This window comes from Globicephala melas, chromosome 2, assembly GCF_963455315.2.
Source record: "Globicephala melas chromosome 2, mGloMel1.2, whole genome shotgun sequence".
In the NCBI taxonomy this organism is placed as follows: domain Eukaryota; kingdom Metazoa; phylum Chordata; class Mammalia; order Artiodactyla; family Delphinidae; genus Globicephala; species Globicephala melas.
The window spans coordinates 90,929,689-90,951,887 of record NC_083315.2 but is presented as its reverse complement, the minus strand read 5'-3'; the positions used below and the strand labels follow the sequence as shown (position 1 = coordinate 90,951,887).

The window sequence follows — 22,199 nt, the reverse complement described above, 5'->3', positions numbered from 1 at the left end:
AGAAACATAGATCAATGGAACAAGATAGAAAGCCCAGAGATACACCCATGCACCTATGGTCAACTAATCTATGACAAAGGAGGCAAAGATATACAATGGAGAAAAGACAGTCTCTTCAACAAGTGGTGCTGGGAAAACTGGACAGCTACATGTAAAAGAATGAAATTAGAACACTCCCTAACACCATACACAAAAATAAATTCAAAATAGATTAAAGATCTAAATGTTAAGCCCAGACACTATAAAACTCTTAGAGGAAAACAAAGGCAGAACACTCTATGACATAAATCACAGCAAGATCCTTTTTGACCCACCTCCCAGAGAAATGGAAATAAAAACAAAAATAAACAAATGGGACCTAATGATACTTAAAAGCTTTTGCACAGCAAAGGAAACCATAAACAAGATGAAAAGATAACCCTCAGAATGGGAGAAAATATTTGCAAATGAAGCAACTGACAAATTATTAATCTCCAAAATTTACAAGCAGTTCATGCAGCTCAATATCAAAAAAACAAACAACCCAATCCAAAAATGGGCAGAAGACCTAAATAGACATTTATCCAAGGAAGATATACAGATTGTCAACAAACACATGAAAGGATGCTCAACATCACTAATCATTAGAGAAATGCAAATCAAAACTACAATGAAGTATCACCTCACACCAGTCAGAATGGCCATCATCAAAAAATCTACAAACAAGAAATGCTGGAGAGGATGTGGAGAAAAGGGAACCCTCACCCTCTTGCACTGTGGTGGGAATGTAAATTGGTACAGCCACTATGGAGAACAGCATGGAGGTTCCTTAAAAAACTAAAAATAGAACTATCATATGACCCAGCAATCCCACTACTGGGCATATACCCTGAGAAAACCGTAATTCAGAAAGAGACATATACCACAGTGTTCACTGCAGCTCTATGTACAATAGCCAGGACATGGAAGCAACCAAGGTGTCCCTCGACAGATGAATGAATAAAGAAGATATGGCACATACATAAAATGGAATATTACTCAGCCATAAAAAGAAACGAAATTCAGTTATTTGTAGTGAGGTGGATGGACCTCAAGTCTGTCATACAGAGTGAAGTCAGAAAGAGAAAAACAAATACCGTATGCTAACACATATATATGGAATCTAAAAAAAAAAAGGTTCTTATGAACCTAGGGGCAGAACTGGAATAAAGATGCAGATGTAGAGAATGGACTTGAGGACACAGGTAGGGGGAAGGGTGAGCTGGGACGAAATGCGAGAGTGGTATGGACTAATATATACTACCAAATGTAAAATAGCTAGCTAGTGGGAAGCAGCCACATAGCACAGGGAGATCAGCTCAGTGCTTTGTGACCACCTAGAGGGGTGGGATAGGGAGTGTGGCAGGGAGACGCAAGAGGGAGGAGATATGGGGATATATGTATACATATAGCTGATTCACTTTGTTATAAAGCAGTAATTAACACACCATTGTAAAGTAATTATACTCCAATAAAGATATTAAAAGATATTTTTAAAAAAAGATATTACACACTACTACCTATAAAATAAATAACGAATAAGAACCTACTGTAGAGCAGAGGGAACTCTACTCAATACTTTGTAATAGCCTCTATGGGAAAAGAATCTAAAAAAAGAGTGGATATATGTATAACTGATTCATATTGATGTACACCTGAAACTAACACATCATTGTAAATCAACTATACTCCAATAAAAATTTTTTTAAAAATTTACATAAAGTTCCATCACAGGTAAGTAAGGAAGGTTACACATATTTGATTATATATAAGGCTTTCTGAGTTTGCTCTCCTGAAGCTCAATATGGCTCTATAAATGAGCTGAACTCAATAAAACTTCATGTAAAACATTATGTTAAAACTAGATATTATTAGGGACTTCCCTGGTGGCACAGTGGTTAAGAATCCTCCTGCCATTGCAGGAGACATGGGTTCAATCCCTGGTCCGGGAAGACCCCACCTGCTGTGGAGCAACCAAGCCCGTGAGCCACAACTACTGAGCCTGCACTCTAGAGCCCGCATGCCACAACTACTGAGCCCGTGTGCTGGAACTACTGAAGCCAGCCCTCCTATAGCCCATGCTCTGAAACAAGAGAAGCCACCACAATGAGAAGCCCACACACCACAAAGAAGAGTAGCCCCCGCTCGCCGCAACTAGAGAAAGCCTGCACTCAGCAACGAAGACCCAACAGAGCCAAAACTTTAAAAAATAATAATAATAATAAAAAAATTTTTAATTAGGTATCATTGTAGAAATTAAATTAGCCTATCCTCTCAGGACAATTTTGATAGTTATTAAAATTTTTAATTTATATAACCTTTGACTGAGAAATTCCCACTTCTAGGAATTTGTACCTCAGATAAACTCAAATATGTAAAAAGAAATACATACAAGTATTTTATTTACAGCATTATTTATAATAATAAAAGACTGGACATGTGCCCACGTAAGGAGCCCGCCTGCCGTAACTAAGGAGCCCACGCGTGGCAACTAAGGAGCCCACCTGCCGCAACTAAGACCCAGCGCAACTAAATAAATTATTTTTTAAATAATAAATAAAAAAAAATAAAATTTAAATTAAAAAAAATAATAAATAAATAAGAGACTGGAAACAACCTAAATGCTCCATAAGAGGAGTTGAATAAATCATGGTACATAAATTCAATGCAGCCATTATAAAAAAGGGGGGCAGATATCAATATGTACTGCTATGGAACATTCCTCAAGTTATATTTTTAAAGAAGAAAAAAAAGGTGGGAGGAACCAAGATGGCTGAGTAGAAGGACGTGCTCTCACTCCCTCTTGCGAGAACACCAGAATCACAACTAGCTGCTGGACAATCATTGGCAGGAATACACTGGAACTCACCAAAAAAGACACCCCACATCCAAAGACAAAGGAGAAACCACACTGAGATGGTAGGAGGGGCACAATCACAGTAAACTCCAATCCCATAACGGCGGGATGGGTGACTCACAGACTGGAGAACACTTATACCACAGAAGTCCACCCACTGGAGTGAAGGTTCTGAGCCCCACGTCAGGCTTCCCAACCGGGGGTCCGGCAATGGGAGGAGGAATTCCTAGAGAATCAGACTTTGAAGCCTAGAGGGAATTGATTGCAGGACTTCAACAGGACTGGGGGAAACAGAGACTCCACTCTTGGAGGACACACACAAAGTAGTGTGCATATTGGGACCCAGGGGAGACTGAACCAGACCCACCTGCTACTGTTGGCGGGTCTCCTGCAGTGGCGGGGGGTGGCACTGTTTCACCGTGGAGACAAAGACACTGTCAGCAGAAGTTCTGGGAAGTACTCCTTGGCGTGAGCCCTCTCAGAGTCTGCCATTAGCCCCACCAAAGAGCCCAGGTAGGCTCCAGGGTTGGGTTGCCTCAGGCAAAACAACCAACAGGGAGGGAACCCATCCCCACCCATTAACAGTCAAGTGGATTAAAGTTTTACTGAGCTCTGCCCACCAGAGCAACAGTCAGCTCTATCCACCACCAGTCCCTCCCATCAAGCCTCTTAGATAGCCTCATCCACCACAGGGCAGAGAGCAGAAGCAAGAAGAACTACAATCCTGCAGCCTGTGGAACAAAAACCACATTCACAGAAAGATAGACAAGATGAAAAGACAAAGGGCTATATACCAGATAAAGGAACAAGATAAAAACCCAGAAAAACAACTAAATGAAGTAGAGATAGGCAACCTTCCAGAAAAAGAATTCAGAATAATGATAGTGAAGTTGATCCAAGACCTTGGAAAAAGAATGGAGGCAAAGATCAAGAAGATGTAAGAAATGTTTAACAAAAACCTAGAAGAATTAAAGAACAAACAAACAGAGATGAACAATACAATAACTGAAATGAAAACTACAGTTGAAGGAATCAATAGCAGAATAACTGAGGCAGAAGAACGGATAAGTGACCTGGAAGACAGAATGGTGGAATTCACTGCTGCGGAACAGACTAAAGAAAAAAGAATGAAAAGAAATGAAGACAGTCTAAGAGACCTCTGGGACAACATTAAATGCAACAACCTTCGCATTATGGGGGTCCCAGAAAGAGAAGAGAGGGAAAAAGGACCCAAGAAAATATTTGAAGAGATTATAGCCGAAAACTTCCCTAACATGGGAAAGGAAAGAGCCACCCAAGTCCAGGAAGCTCAGTGAATCCCATACAGGATAAACCCAAGGAGAAACACATCGAGACACATAGTAATCAAATTGGCAAAAAAAAAGACAAAGAAAAATTATTGAAAGCAGCAAGGGAAAAATGACAAATAACATACAAGGGAACTCCCATAAGGTTAACAGCTGATTTCTCAGCAGAAACTCTACAAGCCAGAAGGGAGTGGCATGATATACTTAAAGTGATGAAAGGGAAGAACCTACAACCAAGATTACTCTACCCAGCAAGGATCTCATTCACATTCGATGGAGAAATCAAAAGCTTTACAGACAAGCAAAAGCTAAGAGAATTCAGCACCACCAAACCAGCTCTACAACAAATGCTAAAGAAACTTTTCTCTAAGTGGGAAACACAAGAGAAGAAAAGGACCTACAAAAACAAACCCAAAACAATTAAGAAAATGGTCATAAAACATACATACTGATAATTACCTTAAACGTGAATGGATTAAATGCTCCAACCAAAAGACACAGGCTCGCTGAATGGATACAAAAATAAGACCCATATATATGCTGTCTACAAGAGACCTACTTCAGACCTAGGGACACATACAGACTGAAAGTGAGGGGATGGAAAAAGATATTCCATGCAAATGAAAATCAAAAGAAAGCTGGAGTAGCTATACTCATATCAGATAAAATAGACTTTAAAATAAAGAATGTTACAAGAGACAAGGAAGGCCACTACATGATGATCAAAGGATCAATCCAAGAAGAAGATATAACAATTATAAATATATATGCACCCAACATAGGAGCACCTCAATACATAAAGCAACTGCTAACAGCTATAAAAGAGGAAATCGACAGTAACGCAATAATAGTGAGAGACTTTAACACCTCACTTACACCAATGGACAGATCATCCAAAATGAAAACAAATAAGGACACATAAGCTTTAAATATCACAATACACCAGATAGATTGAATTGATATTTATAGGACATTTCATCCAAAACAGCAGATTACACTTTCTTCTCAAGTGCGCATGGAACATTCTCCAGGATAGATCACATCTTGGGTCACAAATCAAGCCTCAGTAAATTTAAGAAAAGTGAAATCATTTCAAGCATCTTTTCTAACCACAACACTAAGAGATTAGAAATGAATTACAGGGAAAAAAACGTAAAAAACACAAACACATCAAGGATAAACAATACATTACTAAATAACCAAGAGATCACTGAAGAAATCAAAGAGGAAATCAAAAAATACCGAGAGACAAGTGACAATGAAAACACAACGACCCAAAACCTGTGGGAGGCAGCAAAAGCCGTTCTAAGGGGAAGCGTATAGCTATACAAGCCTACATCAAGAAACAAGAAAAATCTCAGGTAAACAATCTAAACTTACACCTAAATGAACTAGAGAAAGAAGAACAAACATACCCCAAGCTACCAGAAGAAATCATAAAGATCAGAGCAGAAATAAATGAAATAGAAACAAAGAAAACAATAGCAAAGATCAATAAAACTAAAAGCTGGTTTTTTGAGAACATAAACAAAATTGATAAACCTTTAGCCAGCCTCATCAAGAAAAAGAGGGAGAAGATTCAAATCAATAAAATTACAAATGAAAAAGGAGAAGTTACAACAGACACCGCAGAAATACAGAGCATCCTAAGAGAACACTACAAACAACTATATGCCAAAAAAATGGACCAACTGGAAGAAATGGACAAACTCTTAGAAAGGTATAACCTTCCAAGACTGAACCAGGAAGAAATAGAAAATATGAACAGACCAATCACAAGTTATGAAATTGAAACTGTGATTTAAAATCTTCCAACAAACAATAGTCCAGGACCAAATGACTTCACAGGTGAATTCTATCAAACATTTAGAGAAGAGCTAACACCCATCCTTCTCAAATTCTTCCAAAATATTGCAGAGAAAGGAACACTCCAAAACTCATTCTATGAGGCCATCATCACCCTGATACCAAAACCAGACAAAGATATTACACAAAAAGAAAATTACAGACCAATATCACTGATGAATATAGATGCAAAAATCCTCAACAAAATACTAGCAAACAGAATCCAGCAACACATTAAAAGGATCATACACCACGATCAAGTGGGATTTATCCTAGGGATGCAAGGATTCTTCAATATATGCAAATCAATCAATGTGATACAGCATATTAGCAAATTGAAGAATAAAAACCATATGATCATCTCAATAGATGCAGAAAAAGCTTGTGACAAAATTCAACACCCATTTATGATAAATATTTTCCAGAAAGTGGGCATAGAGGGAACCTACCTCAACATAATAAAGGCCATATACGACAAACCCACAGCAAACATCATTCTCAATGGTGAAAAACTGAAAGCATTTCCTCTAAGATCAGGAACGAGACAAGGATGTCCACTCTTACCACTATTATTCAACATAATTTTGGAAGTCCTAGCCAAGGCAATCAGAGAAGAAAAAGAAATAAAAGCAATACAAATTGGAAAAGAAGTAGTAAAACTGTCACTGTTTGCAGATGACATGATAATGATAGTATACATACAGAATCCTAAAAATGCCACCAGAAAACTACTAGAGCTAATCAATGAATTTGGTAAAGTTGCAGGATAGAAAATTAATGCACAGAAATCTCTTGCATTCCTATACACTAATGATGAAAAATCTGAAAGAGAAATTATAGAAACACTCCCATTTACCATTGCAACAAAAAGAATAAAATACCTAGGAATAAACCTACCTAGGGAGACAAAAGACCTGTATGCAGAAAACCATAAGACACTGATGAAAGAAATTAAAGATGATACCAACAGATGGAGAGATAGATATACCATGTTCTTGGACTGGAAGAATCAATACTGTGAAAATGACTATACTACCCAAAGCAATCTATAGATTCAATGCAATCTCTATCAAATTACCAATAACATTTTTTACGGAACTAGAACAAATCATCCCAAAATTTGCATGGAGACACAAAAAACCCCGAATAGCCAAAGCAGTCTTGAGGGAAAAAAATGGAGCTGGAGGAATCAGACTCCCTGACTTCAGACTAGACAAAGCTACAGTAATCAAGACAATATGGTACTGACACGAAAACAGAAAGACAGATCAGTGGAACAAAACAGAAAGCCCAGAGATAAACCCACACACCTATGGTCAACTAATCTATGACAAAGGAGGCAAAGATATACAATGGAGAAAAGACAGTCTCTTCAATGAGTGGTGCTGGAAAACTGGACAGCTACATGTAAAAGAATAAAATTACAACACTCCCTAACACCATACACAAAAATAAACTCAAAATGTATTCGAGACCTAAATGTAAGACTGGACACTATAAAACTCTCAGAGGGAAACATAGGAAGAACACTCTTTGACATAAATCACAGCAAGATCTTTTTTGATCCACCTCTTAGAGTAATGGAAATGAAAACAAAAATAAACAAATGGGACCTAATGAAACTTCAAAGCTTTTGCACAGCAAAGGAAACCATAAACAAAATGAAAAGACAACCCTCAGAATGGGAGAAAATATTTGCAAATGAATCAACGGACAAAGGATTAATCTTCAAAATATATAAACAGCTCATGCAGCTCAATATTAAAGAAGCAAACAGCCCAATCCAAAAATGGGCAGAAGACCTAAATAGACATTTCTCCAAAGAAGACATACAGATGGCCAAGAAGTACATGAAAAGCTGCTCAATGTCACTAATTATTAGAGAAATGCAAATCAAAACTACAATGAGGTATCACCTCACACCAGTTAGAATGGGCATCATCAGAAAATCTACAAACAACAAATCCTGGGGAGGGTGCGGAGAAAAGGGAACCTCTTGCACTGTTGTTGGGAATGCAAATTGATACAGCCACTATGGAGAACAGTACGGAGGTTCCTTAAAAAACTAAAAATAGAATTACCATACGATCCAGCAATCCCACTACTGGGCATACACCCAGAGAAAGCCATAATTTATAATGACACATGCACCCCAATGTTCATTGCAGCACTATTTACAATAGCCAGGTCATGGAAGCAACCTAAATGCCCATTAACAGACAAATGGATAAAAAAGTTGTGGTACATATATACAATGGAATATTACTCAGCCATAAAAAGGAACGAAATTGGGTCAGTTTTTGAGACGTGGATGGATCTAGAGACTGTCATACAGAGTGAAGTAAGTCAGAAAGAGAAAAACAAATATTGTATATTAACACATGTATGTGGAACCTAGAAAAATGGTACAGATGAACCAGTTTGTAGGGCAGAAGTTGAGTCACAGATGTAGAGAACAAACGTATGGACACCAAGATGGGAAAACCGCAGTGGGGTGGGGATGTTGGTGTGCTCAATTGGGCGATTGGGATTGACATGCATACACTGATGTGCATAAAATTGATGACTAATAAGAACCTGTAGTATAAAAAAACAAACCAAAAAAACAACTAATACTAAAAAAAACACACAAAAAAACAAAAGGTACAGAACATTAAGTACTGTATGCTACCATTTACAAAGAAGGGAAGAGAATGAAGAGGAGATATATATGTATATGCTTACATTTGAGTAGAAAACCTCTGAAAGGATTCAAAATACATTGTTAACAGTGGAAAGACCCCTGTATTTATTTTTCACTACATACCCATTTTTACTATTTCAATTTTTACTATATAGATTATCTATTAGAAATCATTTTAAAGCTTTTGCCATCTACACATTTCATGTACAAAGTTATTCATATCAGGAAAAAAAACCTGAATGTCCATCAATAGGGGAATAGTTTAAAGAAATGATGGAATCTATCATTTAGCCACACCTGCCCTACTGTGAAAAAAAAAAAAAATATATATATATATTCCACTGTGTGCACAATGTTACTTGTAACTGTGAAAAAACGTCCACCTAAATGTCTATCAATAAAGATGCATCTATACCATTCTATGCAGTCAGAATATCATAAAATACTGTAGCCCGAAAAAGCAAGTTTAAAATAATAAAATTTCATTTTTGTAAATTAAATGAAAACCTAAATTATATTTACTTTATGTATTTCTACAAATTTGAGTTTCCTAAGTCAACATACACACATGTATATAAATGTATAGATATATGTATAGATGTTTCCTAAACATGGAGTTAAGTGTCTAGAAAGAGAAACATCAAACTGTTTACAGTGATTACATGGAGAAAAGGAATTGTGGAGAGGGTCTAAGAATTTTCACTTTTTACTTCAAACAATGTAATTCTGTTTGACCTTGTTTGACAAGTGACAATACCTCTGCAATCAAGGGGCAGGGTGGGGGAGCCACTCAAAAAACTATAGGATATACACCCATTTAAAATGATGCCAAATACACAACATTGTTAAGCAACTATACTCCAATTAAAATCAATTTAAATTTTTTTAAAAATAAAATAAAATGATGCCAAATACACTCAAAGTATCTCCCTTGAAGATACTTATTAACTACAAAGGGAAAAAGATAGTAAGTGTAAAGTAGAGAAACCCTGCAGATACCAACTTAACCAAATGATTAAGATAAATATCACCAGTAATAAGAAATATTGATATCAAGAATCCCTTAATATGATTCACTGAGAACGATATGGTACCATTTTTGTGTTATTCTTGCCAAAAATGTATGCCCTCATTCCTAACTTAAGAAAATATCAAACCCAAATTAAGGAACATGACACAAAATTACTGCTCAATATTCTTGAGTAGTCATGTCAAGGTTATGAAAAACAAGGAAAGACCAAGACACTTACAAACTGGAAGCAGACTATGGAGAAAGTGAGACATTGTTACATACTGGAAGAGACAAACAGGTGGGATGTCAGATGGGATCCTCAATAGGATCCTGGAACAGAAGAAGGATATTAGTAGGAAAACTGGTAAAATTTGAATAAGGTCTGTCGTTTAGTTAGTAGCAATATTAATTTCTGGTCCCTAATAATTGTTCTACATTTATGTGAGATGTTAGCATTAGGGGATGCAGGAGTGAGGGATATAAGAGAACTGTCTGTGCTATTTTTCTAAGTTTTCTAAAAGTCTAAAATGAGTTCAAAATAAGAAGTTAGAAAAAAAGAGCTGATAACTGAAGATGTCTATTTCCATCTAATGGAAAGGCATTGAAGATACACAGTACATTAAAGTAGGTTACAAAGCAGTGTGTATAAAATCTCATTTTGGTTAAGTGTTATATATATTAACATGGGGAAAAAGTTAGATGGAATATATACCAAAATGTTAACAGTAGTGGGTAGTGGGATTTTAGCATACTTTCATGGAATTTGTATGTCTGCTTACCTAATATGAATAATATCCTTACAGTGATTCCATTATTTTGGGAGTAATTTTTTAACTGTAAAATTTTAAATATTTTACTAAAATCTTTTTTTAAAAAATGAACTAAACCTTCCAATATTCTAACTCCAACTTTTCTAGGATACTCACAAACCAACAACTTGTGTTCTCTGCATACCTGGCAACAACTATAATTAGCAGATTTAATGTTCTATGGAGTACCTAAAGTTCTTTTCTTCAAACAGCACTAAAGAAAAAAAAAATCCTGTATATTCAGTCCTATACACCAAACAAAAACCTTTTTCTGTCCTTCCTAATTATGGAAGGCACAGAACTAGTTTCTGTTCTAGTTTTCAAGAATATTTTCAAGAACAGGAGAAACTTGAGAATCACCAAAAACCTAAGGGATCTATTCTGGTTCAAGTCCTTCATTTAAAACTGAGTGACAAGGAAAAAGTAAACTGGCTTGTTCAAGACTGAATACTATCCGGGTCAGGAATAGAACTTAGGTATCCTGACTCCCAGAGTTCAGTGTTCATTCTACTTAACCAAATATAAATACATTATTCTCTTAAATTTACCCTTAAGACTTGCTCAATTTCACTTTAATAGTGAAACAAAACAAAAAACAAAGCTTTGCCTTCTTTTTAATTTTTCCCTCTAAATGAATACCACTAAATATTCTTAAATTATATCCCTGTCATTACATGTCTCAGTCTGAGGAACTGATATTTTAAAATGTTATCTTTACATAATTGGATGATTTGGACAGAATGTCTGGGTGTTGATGCCATCAATGCCCTCTCCACTGACCTTACCACTAGCTCTCTATCCTTCCACCTCCCCCCACCTTAGTTGTTCCTTAAGGTCGATTTAGCTCAAAGCCCACCTCCATGAACACTTCACTGACCCATCTAAGAAAATTTCTCTCCCCTGTAACTCCAATGCAGCACTTACTAAAGAAGGTACTCATTCAGCACCTGTACCTTTGCCAGATAACATTAGTTACCTTTAAATGTGTACATCGAGCCTCTTCAACCAGATTTTCAGCTCCTTGAGGGAAGGAACTTTCCTTCCAAATCCTTGTATTCACACAAGCCTATCTCAAGTACTTAACAAAAGGTCTCAGTCATTGTTGAAAGTTATAGACTTCTTGCTAAAGAGAACAAAGCAAATAATAACATTAAGCCTTCTAAAACTGTTTACGAAATTCTTACAGGAGATAAAGTACAATTACGCTGTTTCACAAATATTTTTTCCTAGATGACTGCTGCAAGTATGAAAAAATTTTTTTCAACTAAGATTTCTGGGTTTTTTTTCTAGATAAGAAAAACTATACAGGATGTATTCTACTGGGTGACATGTTCAGGAATTACTGGTGACTGGAGTAGGTTTGATTCTTTGGTTGGTTGCTTTTAGTATTTTCTCCAATTTGAGACATGATTAAATTAAGGAATTTTTATTTTCATGTTCAGGGAAAAAAACTTTTTTCAACATCTGGAGTTAAGGGAAGACTTTCCCAATTGACTGTCCTGTAAAAACAAATTCTCACAACATTTAAATCCCCAAACATTCCAAACATTTTCCTCATCCCCATGGAGATTAAAAAATATGTTTTCAACTCTGACCCAGGGACTGGGATGACTGGTAACATCAGTCTGAAAACAGAACTTACTTTAAGTACACTAGGTTCCTTTTGTTCAAATCACAATTTACCCTTCCTTAGATAACTGATGGACATCTATGGAGGGCCTGTAATTCTGTTTCTAATTCCCCTGTTTTAAAGGCATAACAAAATCTGGAGGCGGCAGAACTGCTCAAAGCAAGTACTGGACTAGTAATTGTAGCACCTCTAGGCACCAAGAAATCTTTTGGTTATACTAAATTTTCTTGTAATACTATTTGACAGGTTTATGAAGTTTAAAAACAAGCAAACAACAAAACCCCTAGTGCACCCACTTATCCCATAGGGAAACCCTGTCTAAAACATATCTGATAATCAGCTCCCTAAGCCTGTCTGAACACATCCACTCAGCCAACTTCCATTCTTACAGCTCATAATTAAACCAAAATCTACCTTCCTGTAACTTTTATCCTATGCTGCCTGAAATAATCCAATACAAATTACTCTGCTCTTTCACCCAACAACCTATCAAATAAATGAAGCTAAATATTATGTCTCTCATTAGTTTCTTTATTCCAGGGCTAAACAGGAATGTAGAAACTAAAGAAATCTGTTCATTCCTAGAAATGAAATTTAGCCATCCCTAATGACATGGTATCCAGCCCACTCTCCATGTTACATAGAACATGCACTCTCTCTCTTACATAGAACATGCACAATATGTCTCTGTACATAGGAGTGGGACTGCTTATTACCTTCCTTATCCAGGACACTAAACTGCTTTAAAAGTTCGCTTTTTTGTTTGTTTGGCAGCCACATCACATTATGACTTAGTGAGTTTGCAGAAAACTAAAATCCTCAAATCATTCACATAAGAGACCTAGTCCTACACACAAATACCCAGTCCTAGACATAGTCTTTACTTTCATGGCAATTAAATTTCACCTTGTTAGTTTTGATGCAAAATTTAGCCTAAGGAGATTTTATGTGTGTGTCCTATAACATATTGGTCCTATGTCTGTTAAGCCTTGTGTTGTTTCGTACATAAGTCTACTATGTCCTCATGGCATTGATAAAATTAGCCAGAATCAAATATAGAGTAGTGTGACAAATAAGGCCCCTCTCTCTTCTTTCCTGTTGAGATAATATACATATATTCATGCTGTCAGAATTTAGTTTTCGAAAGCATACCATCCCTTCTAAGCCTTTCTCTTCCTTTTCTGCTCTGACCATAGGCTCATGCTCCAATTTTCTAAGCTCTCCTTTAAGTCTCTGGATGAATGAAATCTGGTTTCCTACACTATGGGGTACATATCTCATATTCTCTTTCTACTGTATTGAATAAATATTTCCAATACAACTAAAATTCTTTCTTAGATTGGAAGGCAGAGTATGTATATATAAAAACATAAATGCATAAATTTACAGATTTTTCCCCCTGTGGCTAAAGTCATTTCTAGCTTATCCAACAATATCAAAAGTTCAAAGGACTTTTAAAAGGTAGTCCATAAAGACACATTAAGTGGTTATAGCCCCACTCTTCCAAACAAGTCAAACAGACTTCGTTCTGAAGAATAGCATCAAGTAAACTATTAGAAGGAGAATTACATTCAAGTGATCAAAAACAAACTCCATTCTGGACAGGGCTTATGTCATTCCTGAATATCAAGTAGGCACTTATGGAAGCACAATAACTCTTCTGGGGTCTTTCAATAGCATTATTTAGTAGAGCGTATTTCCATAAGCACTTAGCTTACTACAGGGTATAACAACATTAAAAAAAAAAAAAAGCTGTACCAAATGCTTTAAAAAAACAAACTCATGAAATAACTTTTGTTTCTTCAACAGGAGGCATGTTAACCAGAATATCTTAGAAGAACACATAGGAGTTCACAGAAATCACTCAGGACTAAAGAGGTCTTAATAGTTTGTTTTAAGCCATCTGAGTTAAAAGCTTAAAGAAAATTGTTTCACAGAACACAACATATGATTAACACCTTCAAAGAAATCTGAGGTAACCCTCAAAGCCAGCACACACGAAGAAAGGACAGGCAGGATACTGCATTGGTTCATCCTGCATCACTGATTTATATAATATCTACCCAGACAGACACCCTATGCAGTACCGAGGACAAAAACCTCTTTATTTGCACGACAATGTCTGTTATTAAACATAAGCAGTCAGGCTCAAGCACCAGCTCATTTAGATAAATTACTAGATAAATTACTAGTAGGACTGAAGCTGTCACTCTTTTTTAATTTTTATTTTTAATTTTAATTTATTTATTTATTTTTGGCTGTGTTGGGTCTTCGTTTCTGTGCGAGGGCTTTCTCTAGTTGCGGCAAGCTGGGGCCACTCTTCATCACGGTGCGCGGGCCTCTCACTACCGCGGCCTCTCTTTTTGCGGAGCACAGGCTCCAGACGCGCAGGCTCAGTAGTTGTGTCTCATGGGCCTAGTTGCTCCACAGCACGTGGGATCTTCCCAGACCAGGGCTTGAACCCGTGTCCCCTGCATTGGCAGGCAGATTCTCAACCACGGCGCCACCAGGGAAGCCCGAAGCTGTCACTCTTGACTTGCAGTTTTAAAACTTAACTTCATCGGACTCTACAGAATTTGGTACTGAAAATCAGAATTTTCCCTAGCTGCCTACAATAGAAATTAGGAGATGCTGATGAAAAAATAACTGTCACTAGGTTCTGCTATGGAATCCGCCTGCCAATGCAGGGGACACGGGTTCAATCCCGGGTCCAGGAAGATCCCACGTGCCACGGAGCAACTAAGCCCGTGTGCCACAACTACTGAGCCCACGTGCCACAACTACTGAGCCCGTGTGCCACAACTACTGAGCCCGCGTGCCACAACTACTGAGCCCGCGTGCCACAACTACTGCAGCCCGCATGCCTAGTCAATAAGAGAAGCCACCACAATGAGAAGCCTGCACACCGCAACCAAGAGTAGCCCCCACTCACTGCAACTAGAGAAAGCCTGCACGCAGCAACAAAGACCCAATGCAGCCAAAAATAAATAAATAAATTTATTTATTTTTTAAAAAGAGAGACTTTGGTTTTCATCCTCGTTTTCTCACTCTAAGTATGTTCTTACTACAGAAAGCTGTGCTCTGGCCTAAAATAAGAGATACAGATTTCTAAGGAAAATCACCTCCACTGAAAATAGCATATAACTTCTCATTCCTTCCTCTATATCTCAATATTTTAAAGTCCACTATAAAAAGACTATGTTATCTCTTAAAGATCCCCTATACACATGAGATTGTAGATAATTTTTCCTTGACATGATCAGGAAATGATCATGATCAAGTCAAGACATGATCCTTGCCTTCACGGAACTTACATTCTGGTAGGAGAAACAGACATTTAAATAAATAAAGACAATACAGTAATCACAGATTGTAATAAGTGCAGTGGAGGAAATAAACAGGGTGCTTTGACAGAGAATGGTAAAAGGAACCCATCTTTTAGACAAGGTAAGTATCAAGAAAAAACAGAGGAAAAACACTGTATGAAAAAGAACAGCAAGCAAAGGCACAGGCCCTGAAGTAAGACAGAGCTTGGACTTATTTTGGAAGCTAGGGTGGCTAAAAGTAAATGAAGAGAAAGTAACAGAAAATGAGGGGAGATGGAGGGGCTGGATCAGGCCAGATCTTGAAGAACATGTAATGAGTTTAGATTTTTTTCCAAGTAGATGGGAAACCACTGAAGGATTTAGGCAAGAGATTGACATGATCTGATTTAGTCTTACAAAGATTTCTCTGGCTGCTCTGTGGAGAATGGACTGGAAGAGGGCAAAAACAGAAGCTAAGAGACCAGTTAAAAGGCCACTGCAGTTGCCTAGGCAACAGATGGTGGCTAGGACTAAAGAGATGGAGTGGAGACAGACAGAGTTGTTTGTATTCAAGAGCTATTATGGAAGTGTCATCTACTGAGACAGGGATAACAAAACTTGATGTCTCCCTTCTTTGCCCTCCCAAAACCTGGTCTTTCCTCTCAGTATATGACACAGCCACAATCATGAATACTTAAGTCAAAAACTGGGGATCCAGATGTCATCTGTTTCTTCCCTTTTCCCTCATGCCTAAACCATAAACAAATCTTTCTACTTCTACCATACTTCCAAAATCTCTCCCTAATCCATCCACTTCTCTTCATCTCCAGTGATATCGCTTTAGTACAAGCCACCAGCAACTATGGCTTGGTTACTGTAGTAGCTTCCTAATTGCTTCTCCGTTTGAAACACTTTTCAGACATCCAAGTGGATATGTCAAGTAGGCACACGGACTTGTGACTGTGGAGCTCAAAAGTGAGATGACCCTGAGATACAAATTTGGGAACTGAACGAATACAGATGGTATTTAAAGCCACAGAACTGGATGAAATCACATGGGCAGAGGATGTAGACAGGGAAAAGAAAAGAGTTTAGTACCATACCAGGAGGCATCTTTTGAGATGGACTTAATGAAGAAAATCCAGTTAATGAAGACAGAAGGCAGAAGTTCTGTCAGACCACTCCACATACTATGAATTCCCAATTTTTCTCACTCTTCACCTCCCTAGACCCAATAAACTACCCTCTCCTAGAAACTACACCCTATGACACTGCACTACTCTCACCTCCTACCTGCTTGTCTGCTCCCTTTCTAGCTCCTTCCTCCACTGTCTATCCCTGAAATTCAATCATTCCTGTCTTCCTCGCTTCTCCCTCTCTTCCTCCCTCCCTCTCTGTGTGACCATCTCTTTCTCTCTGTGTATGTATAAACACACACACAAACACAGACTTTCCTCCTCAAAGATCTTATCCATCCCCACAACCTCAACTTTCAACTCTATACTGAGAACTTCTAAATGTCTCTGGCTAAATCTTACTCTGTGGCCCACAGACCAGGACTTCATTTGCAGTGCATGCTTGTGAAAATGCAAATTCTCAGATCCCACCCTAGACCTACAGAATCAACTCCCCTAATTATTCTTAAGCAATGGCTCTTCTAATAAATGTCCAATAATTCATACCTATTACTTCACTCTAATTGCATGTTATGTGATGTCAGGAATTTGAGAGACTTCATGCCTGTTGATTGCAACATGACAGTAAAAAAAGACCTGGGCTCTAAGAAGGAAGTTTGATTTAAGAATAACAGAAACTATATAATACCCAGGGACAAGACTCTAATGGAATTGGTAAGATTTCTTAGACCTCTGTAACTGTTCCATATTTACTATTTTGTTTTCCCCTGCCTCCCAATGGTGAGTTAAGATTCAAATCATTCAAATGTTAAAGAATCTCTGAGATCACTTCACTTAATCGAGAAGAAGAAGTAAACTGGAAAAGCCAGTGTCTTACTCCATTGTCAGGATAAAATTGAAGGTGGTATTTTTAAAAAGAATAGGAAACTAGGAAGATGTCTGGAGTTCTAAAATAGAGAGAGCCAAGCCAAAAAAGTGATCAGGAGGCTCACCAGTCACAAGTCTTCATTCACTTACATCACCCTATCTTGTATTAAAATTTGAGCACTTGTCCTACCTGTGTCTCTAGAGTGTGAGTTACCTGAGGCTTTTACACTTCTCTTGTCATCTACCTACTATCTTGCAAAACCCAAAACCTTGCCCAAAGAAATCTAATATTGAAGAGTTTGCAACATAATTCTAGCTGAATTCCTGTACCATTATCTCCAATCTCAAATAAGTAAGATCCAGATTGATGAGGTTTTTTGGTACCACCTGGAAGGAATTAATATATCAAAGCTTTAAATAAACACTAGTCATCTTTAGCAATACAAAATTACGATAACACTTCTGACCACAGCACAGTTTCTCCACTCCTTAGAAAATGTAAGAAGCACAGCTTTACATTAAGACCAGATGTTTCAGCTGCTTCTGAAGTTTCCCTATCTTCTCATTTCTTATCATCTCAAACACATGCTTCCCCCTTCAATACGTGAAATGAGGTTGAACTGCTACTTGGGGTAGAGGATGGTTGCAAGCACTGCCCTAGTTGATGGCCAAACCCTTAGTCCAACTCCTTCCCCACCTGATTTCTGTCTCCCAGCCAGTCTCTTCAGTCCCTGAGGTGGACTCTTCTCTGGAGCTCACTCTGTTCTCTCATAAAACAATGCTCAAGTGTCTGCAGGGTTAAAATACTTCAAAAATGATTTTATTAAAACTACAAACCGAAGAAACTTCAGAAAGAGGTGTAATCCCACACCTTTCTATATGCACCAATAAAGATAAATTAATAAAACTCTTCACAGCATGCAGTGACCAATATTTGAATATTTTCTATATACCTCCCCACTAGGTGCCTGGGGACATCCAGAACATTCCCTAATGTTGCCCCCCTACCTCTTATCCTCCTCAGTCAGCTTTCTCCCTGTAGTCAGACTATTCACTCAAATTTACTCACTATCTCTGCCTTCCCTTTTTTTTTTTTTTTTTTTTGGTTTTCAAAATACAAGGGCAAAGTATAGATTCCGATATTAATTAATGGTATCGCTCTGACTTGAAATGTCTGAAAGTCTGTTCTTCACCTGTAAAAAGCAACGACAGATGATGGGTTTCTCCACGGAGGATTAGGCCTGGGTTCTCAAGATGCTACAACGAAGGACTACAACTCCTACACCCTATATCTTGACGTGAGTTGACAGAGGCAGCATTCCCTGTCACTATGAAGCCCCACCCAGCCAGCTATGCAATACAACACTAGGTGCTGCGTCCTGGACGTCTATCGTCTAGGAGGGGTTAACACTACGTCTGTCGGAAAATGGCTCTTCCTCCAAACCCCTACACCAGACCATCTAATAACATTACCAGTTCTTTCTATTTCAGGATAGAGACAAGCTTGAACTCGTCACGGCTAATAAATGACAGTCATTATACACCGGAGACTTGGCCGGCAGGAATGTGGGTGATGACTAACTTTATTCTGTGGCTTCCTTTCTGATCAATCCATACGACTCCCGCTCCCCAGAGCCACCGTAAGGGGTGAAGCCCCACATCCTCCTGAACGCGGTAGGGAAGGACTCGGGGGGACAAAAGCAACTAGCCTACACGGACTTACAGAGGCCAGTCGTTGTGGAGTCTGAGGCAACTCCGTGCTGACTTCCATCCTCTCTGCGTCCCCAGCCTCCTCTTCCGCCATCTTGAGGAAAACTGACACCCGCAGATCCACACGCCCCGCCGGAGGCGCGTGGGACCCTGTGGCCGGTCCCAGAGACGAAGGGCGACAGTTTTACGACGGCCCCTGAAGTCGGGTTTGACGCAGAATCAAACAGCGGTTTCCGGTCCGCTTCCGGAAGCAGGCGTCACGGCCGGTGCGGCTGTTTCTTCCACTTGTTTTTTAGTCATAGTGCTTGGTGGCCGAGTGGTTGTATAGCTGGTTTCGGTGCTGGGAACTGTTGCATCTACGAGGTGAAAAACAAGTTCAGCGCCCATTATGAAAGGAAGAAAACTGTCGGGGCTAAGTGAGAACCTGCTCTGAGTCTCTTTCTGGTCGGGCGGTTGTTGGGTGTGTTTTGCCTTCCTAAGTACCTGCATTGGTTCCCCAGAGCCAACAAAATGAAAAAGTACTCAAATATAAGCTCTCTTTAAGAGCGTAGCTTGTGGGAACTTGCACATGCGCGCAAGAAAGCTTGGGCCCCAGCAGCTCTTGGGAGAGGTGGTGAAGAAGTAACGAGAAATGGGAAACCTAGTCATTCAGCGGCAGAGGAAAGACGAAATAAACGTGGTACATCTGCATTATGGAACATCGTGTAGCTCTTAAAGAGAACAAAATAGCTCTGTGTGAAAAGATAAAGATAAATTAAGTGGGAGGAAAATGCAATCAAGTTGCCACAAACTATGGTTTGGCACTCACCTACCTTTTAAATGCGAAAGTAACAGTCTTGAAAGGGAACAGAGCAAACTATTAATAGTTAGCTCTGAGGAACAGGAGAGGAGGGAGGTGGTCTAGAGCTACTTTACCTTCTGTATTGTAAATTGTTTACAAAAGAAGTAATTTTAAAACGTATTTTTTAATAAAAGGAAAAAAGCTAACGTTCTGGAAAGAGTTAATAGTAGTTAACTATTTGGGGAAAGATTAAGTTAGGTCTTTACCTCAAATAATATATAAAAATAATGAATTGAGGCATTAACTGCTTTAAAAAAGTAAAGGAATAAGTAAATGTATTTGTATAATATTGGGGTGGAGAAGGCTTTTTAAAGCATGACAGAAAAGGCAGAAAATATAAAATATAGAAAATATTAAATGTCAGAAATATAGACAGATAATATAAAAAGACTGATAGGTAATTTCATCAAAATTAAAAACTTACATATAAAAATAAGTTACACAAAGTTAAAAAGTAAACAAAAACTGGGTAGAAATTTCTGTAACACTCACTCATGACAGACCAAAGGATAAAATCCCAAAGAAGACTCTTCCGATTTTAAAAATGGACAAAATACATAAATACGCATCAATTTGGGGGACTTCCCTGGTGGCACAGTAGTTAAGAATCCTCCTGCCAATGCATTGACACGGGTTTGAGCCCTGGTCTTGGATGATCCCACATGCCGCGGAGCAACTAAGCCCGTGAGCCACAACTACTGAGCCCGCGAGCCACAACTACTGAAGCCTGCGTGCCTAGAGCCCATGCTCCACAACAAGAGAAGCCACCAGAATGAGAAGGCTGCGCATCGCAACGAACAGTAGCCCCCCGCTAACCACAACTAGAGAAAGCCCACGCTCAGCAACAAAGACCCAACACAGCCAAAAATAAATAAATAAATAAATTTATTAAAAAACAAAATACTCATCATTTTTTATAAATATATGAAAAAAACCTAACTAGTAAGCAAATAAGTGCAAATTAAAGAAAAATGGATTCCATTTATTGCCTGTAAATTTGGTGAGGTTTTTTTGTTTGTTTTCTTAAAGATAATCACCGTTGTTGATAAGCTGGAAGGATACTCATATATTGTTATGTAAAATGCAAGTGTAAATTGGTAAACCTGCAGGAAAGCAATGTGGCAACCTTCCGGATCCTTTTTTTTTTTTTTTTAATGCATACACTTTGGCCTAGCAATTCCATTTTTAAGACTGTATCCTAGAGAAATAATTCAGGGTGCAAGTGAAGTTTTAACTACATCATTACTGGCAATGGAGAAAAATTAGAAACAACTCAAATGCCCGCAGTAAAGGACACTGGCTAAATAAACTGTGGTCACACATACAGTGTAGTACTCTGTAACCTTTAAAAAATATTTTAGAACATTGGTTCTTAAAGTGTGGCCCACAGACCCCATGAGAGTTCCCAAGATTCGGAAAGTTCGTGAGGTAAAAACTTTTTATGGTAATGGCAAAGAAGTTACGTGTCTTTTTAAACAACCATGTTGGTATTTGTAATTACTGCTGCAGAGGCAATGGTGGATGAAACTTCTGGCTGCAACACAAAATAAAGGCAGTGGCACCAAAAATAACTAGGCACCAAAGTCACTGGTAATTTCTTCACCACCATTCCCTTGCACTTGAAAAAGTCAGGGGGCCGGGGCGGGGGGGGGGCTGTTTCTCTTAACAATGTTCTTGATGAAACAGTAAAAATTATTAATTTTATTAAATCTCAACCTGTGAGTCTTTTAAATATTCTGTATGATGAAATGGGAAGCACACATAAAACTTTTCTGCTGTATCCAAAGTATGATTGTTGACTTGAAGAGAAACATTTCTGTGATGGAGTTGCTAGCTGAACCAGCCACCATTTTCATGGAACACCATATTTACTTAAAACAACTGACAGATATTCTAGGGTTATGAGATTCTGGAGCAAGTAAAAGATAGAATGAGAAGGCAGGCATTTTCTCAAATATGAACAAATAAGCCATTCTCATCAAGGAAAACAACAGTTTTTGTCTACAATAAAATTCAAGCTTTCAAGTGAATGTTTTGTGGAGAACTTGTATCTGCCACTGTGAGTTTGACAAAGTCCCAGTGAATTTGGTAGGATATTAAAACATGTGGTTTTGGGGGGTATTGTGTAATGAAAAGTATTGACATTTGGAAGATCTGTATAAGTCAATGAACCAATATT

At 38.1% G+C, this 22,199-nt stretch overlaps 1 protein-coding gene across 3 annotated transcripts in view; it reads right to left on the bottom strand.

The window, feature by feature from the left end:
• Positions 1–19,354, bottom strand: part of UBR1 (ubiquitin protein ligase E3 component n-recognin 1) — a 166,934-nt gene extending 147,580 nt beyond the window's left edge. For 2 of the 3 annotated variants that reach the window (XM_030842844.2, XM_060294402.1), the window contains exon 1: positions 19,193–19,354. In XM_030842844.2, coding sequence (XP_030698704.1) covers positions 19,193–19,273 — 81 coding nt within the window. In that variant the 5' untranslated portion in view covers positions 19,274–19,354. The remainder of the gene's footprint in view (positions 1–19,192) is intronic. The other variant, XM_030842843.2, reaches the window with a different exon arrangement.
• Positions 19,355–22,199: the final 2,845 nt, after the last annotated feature.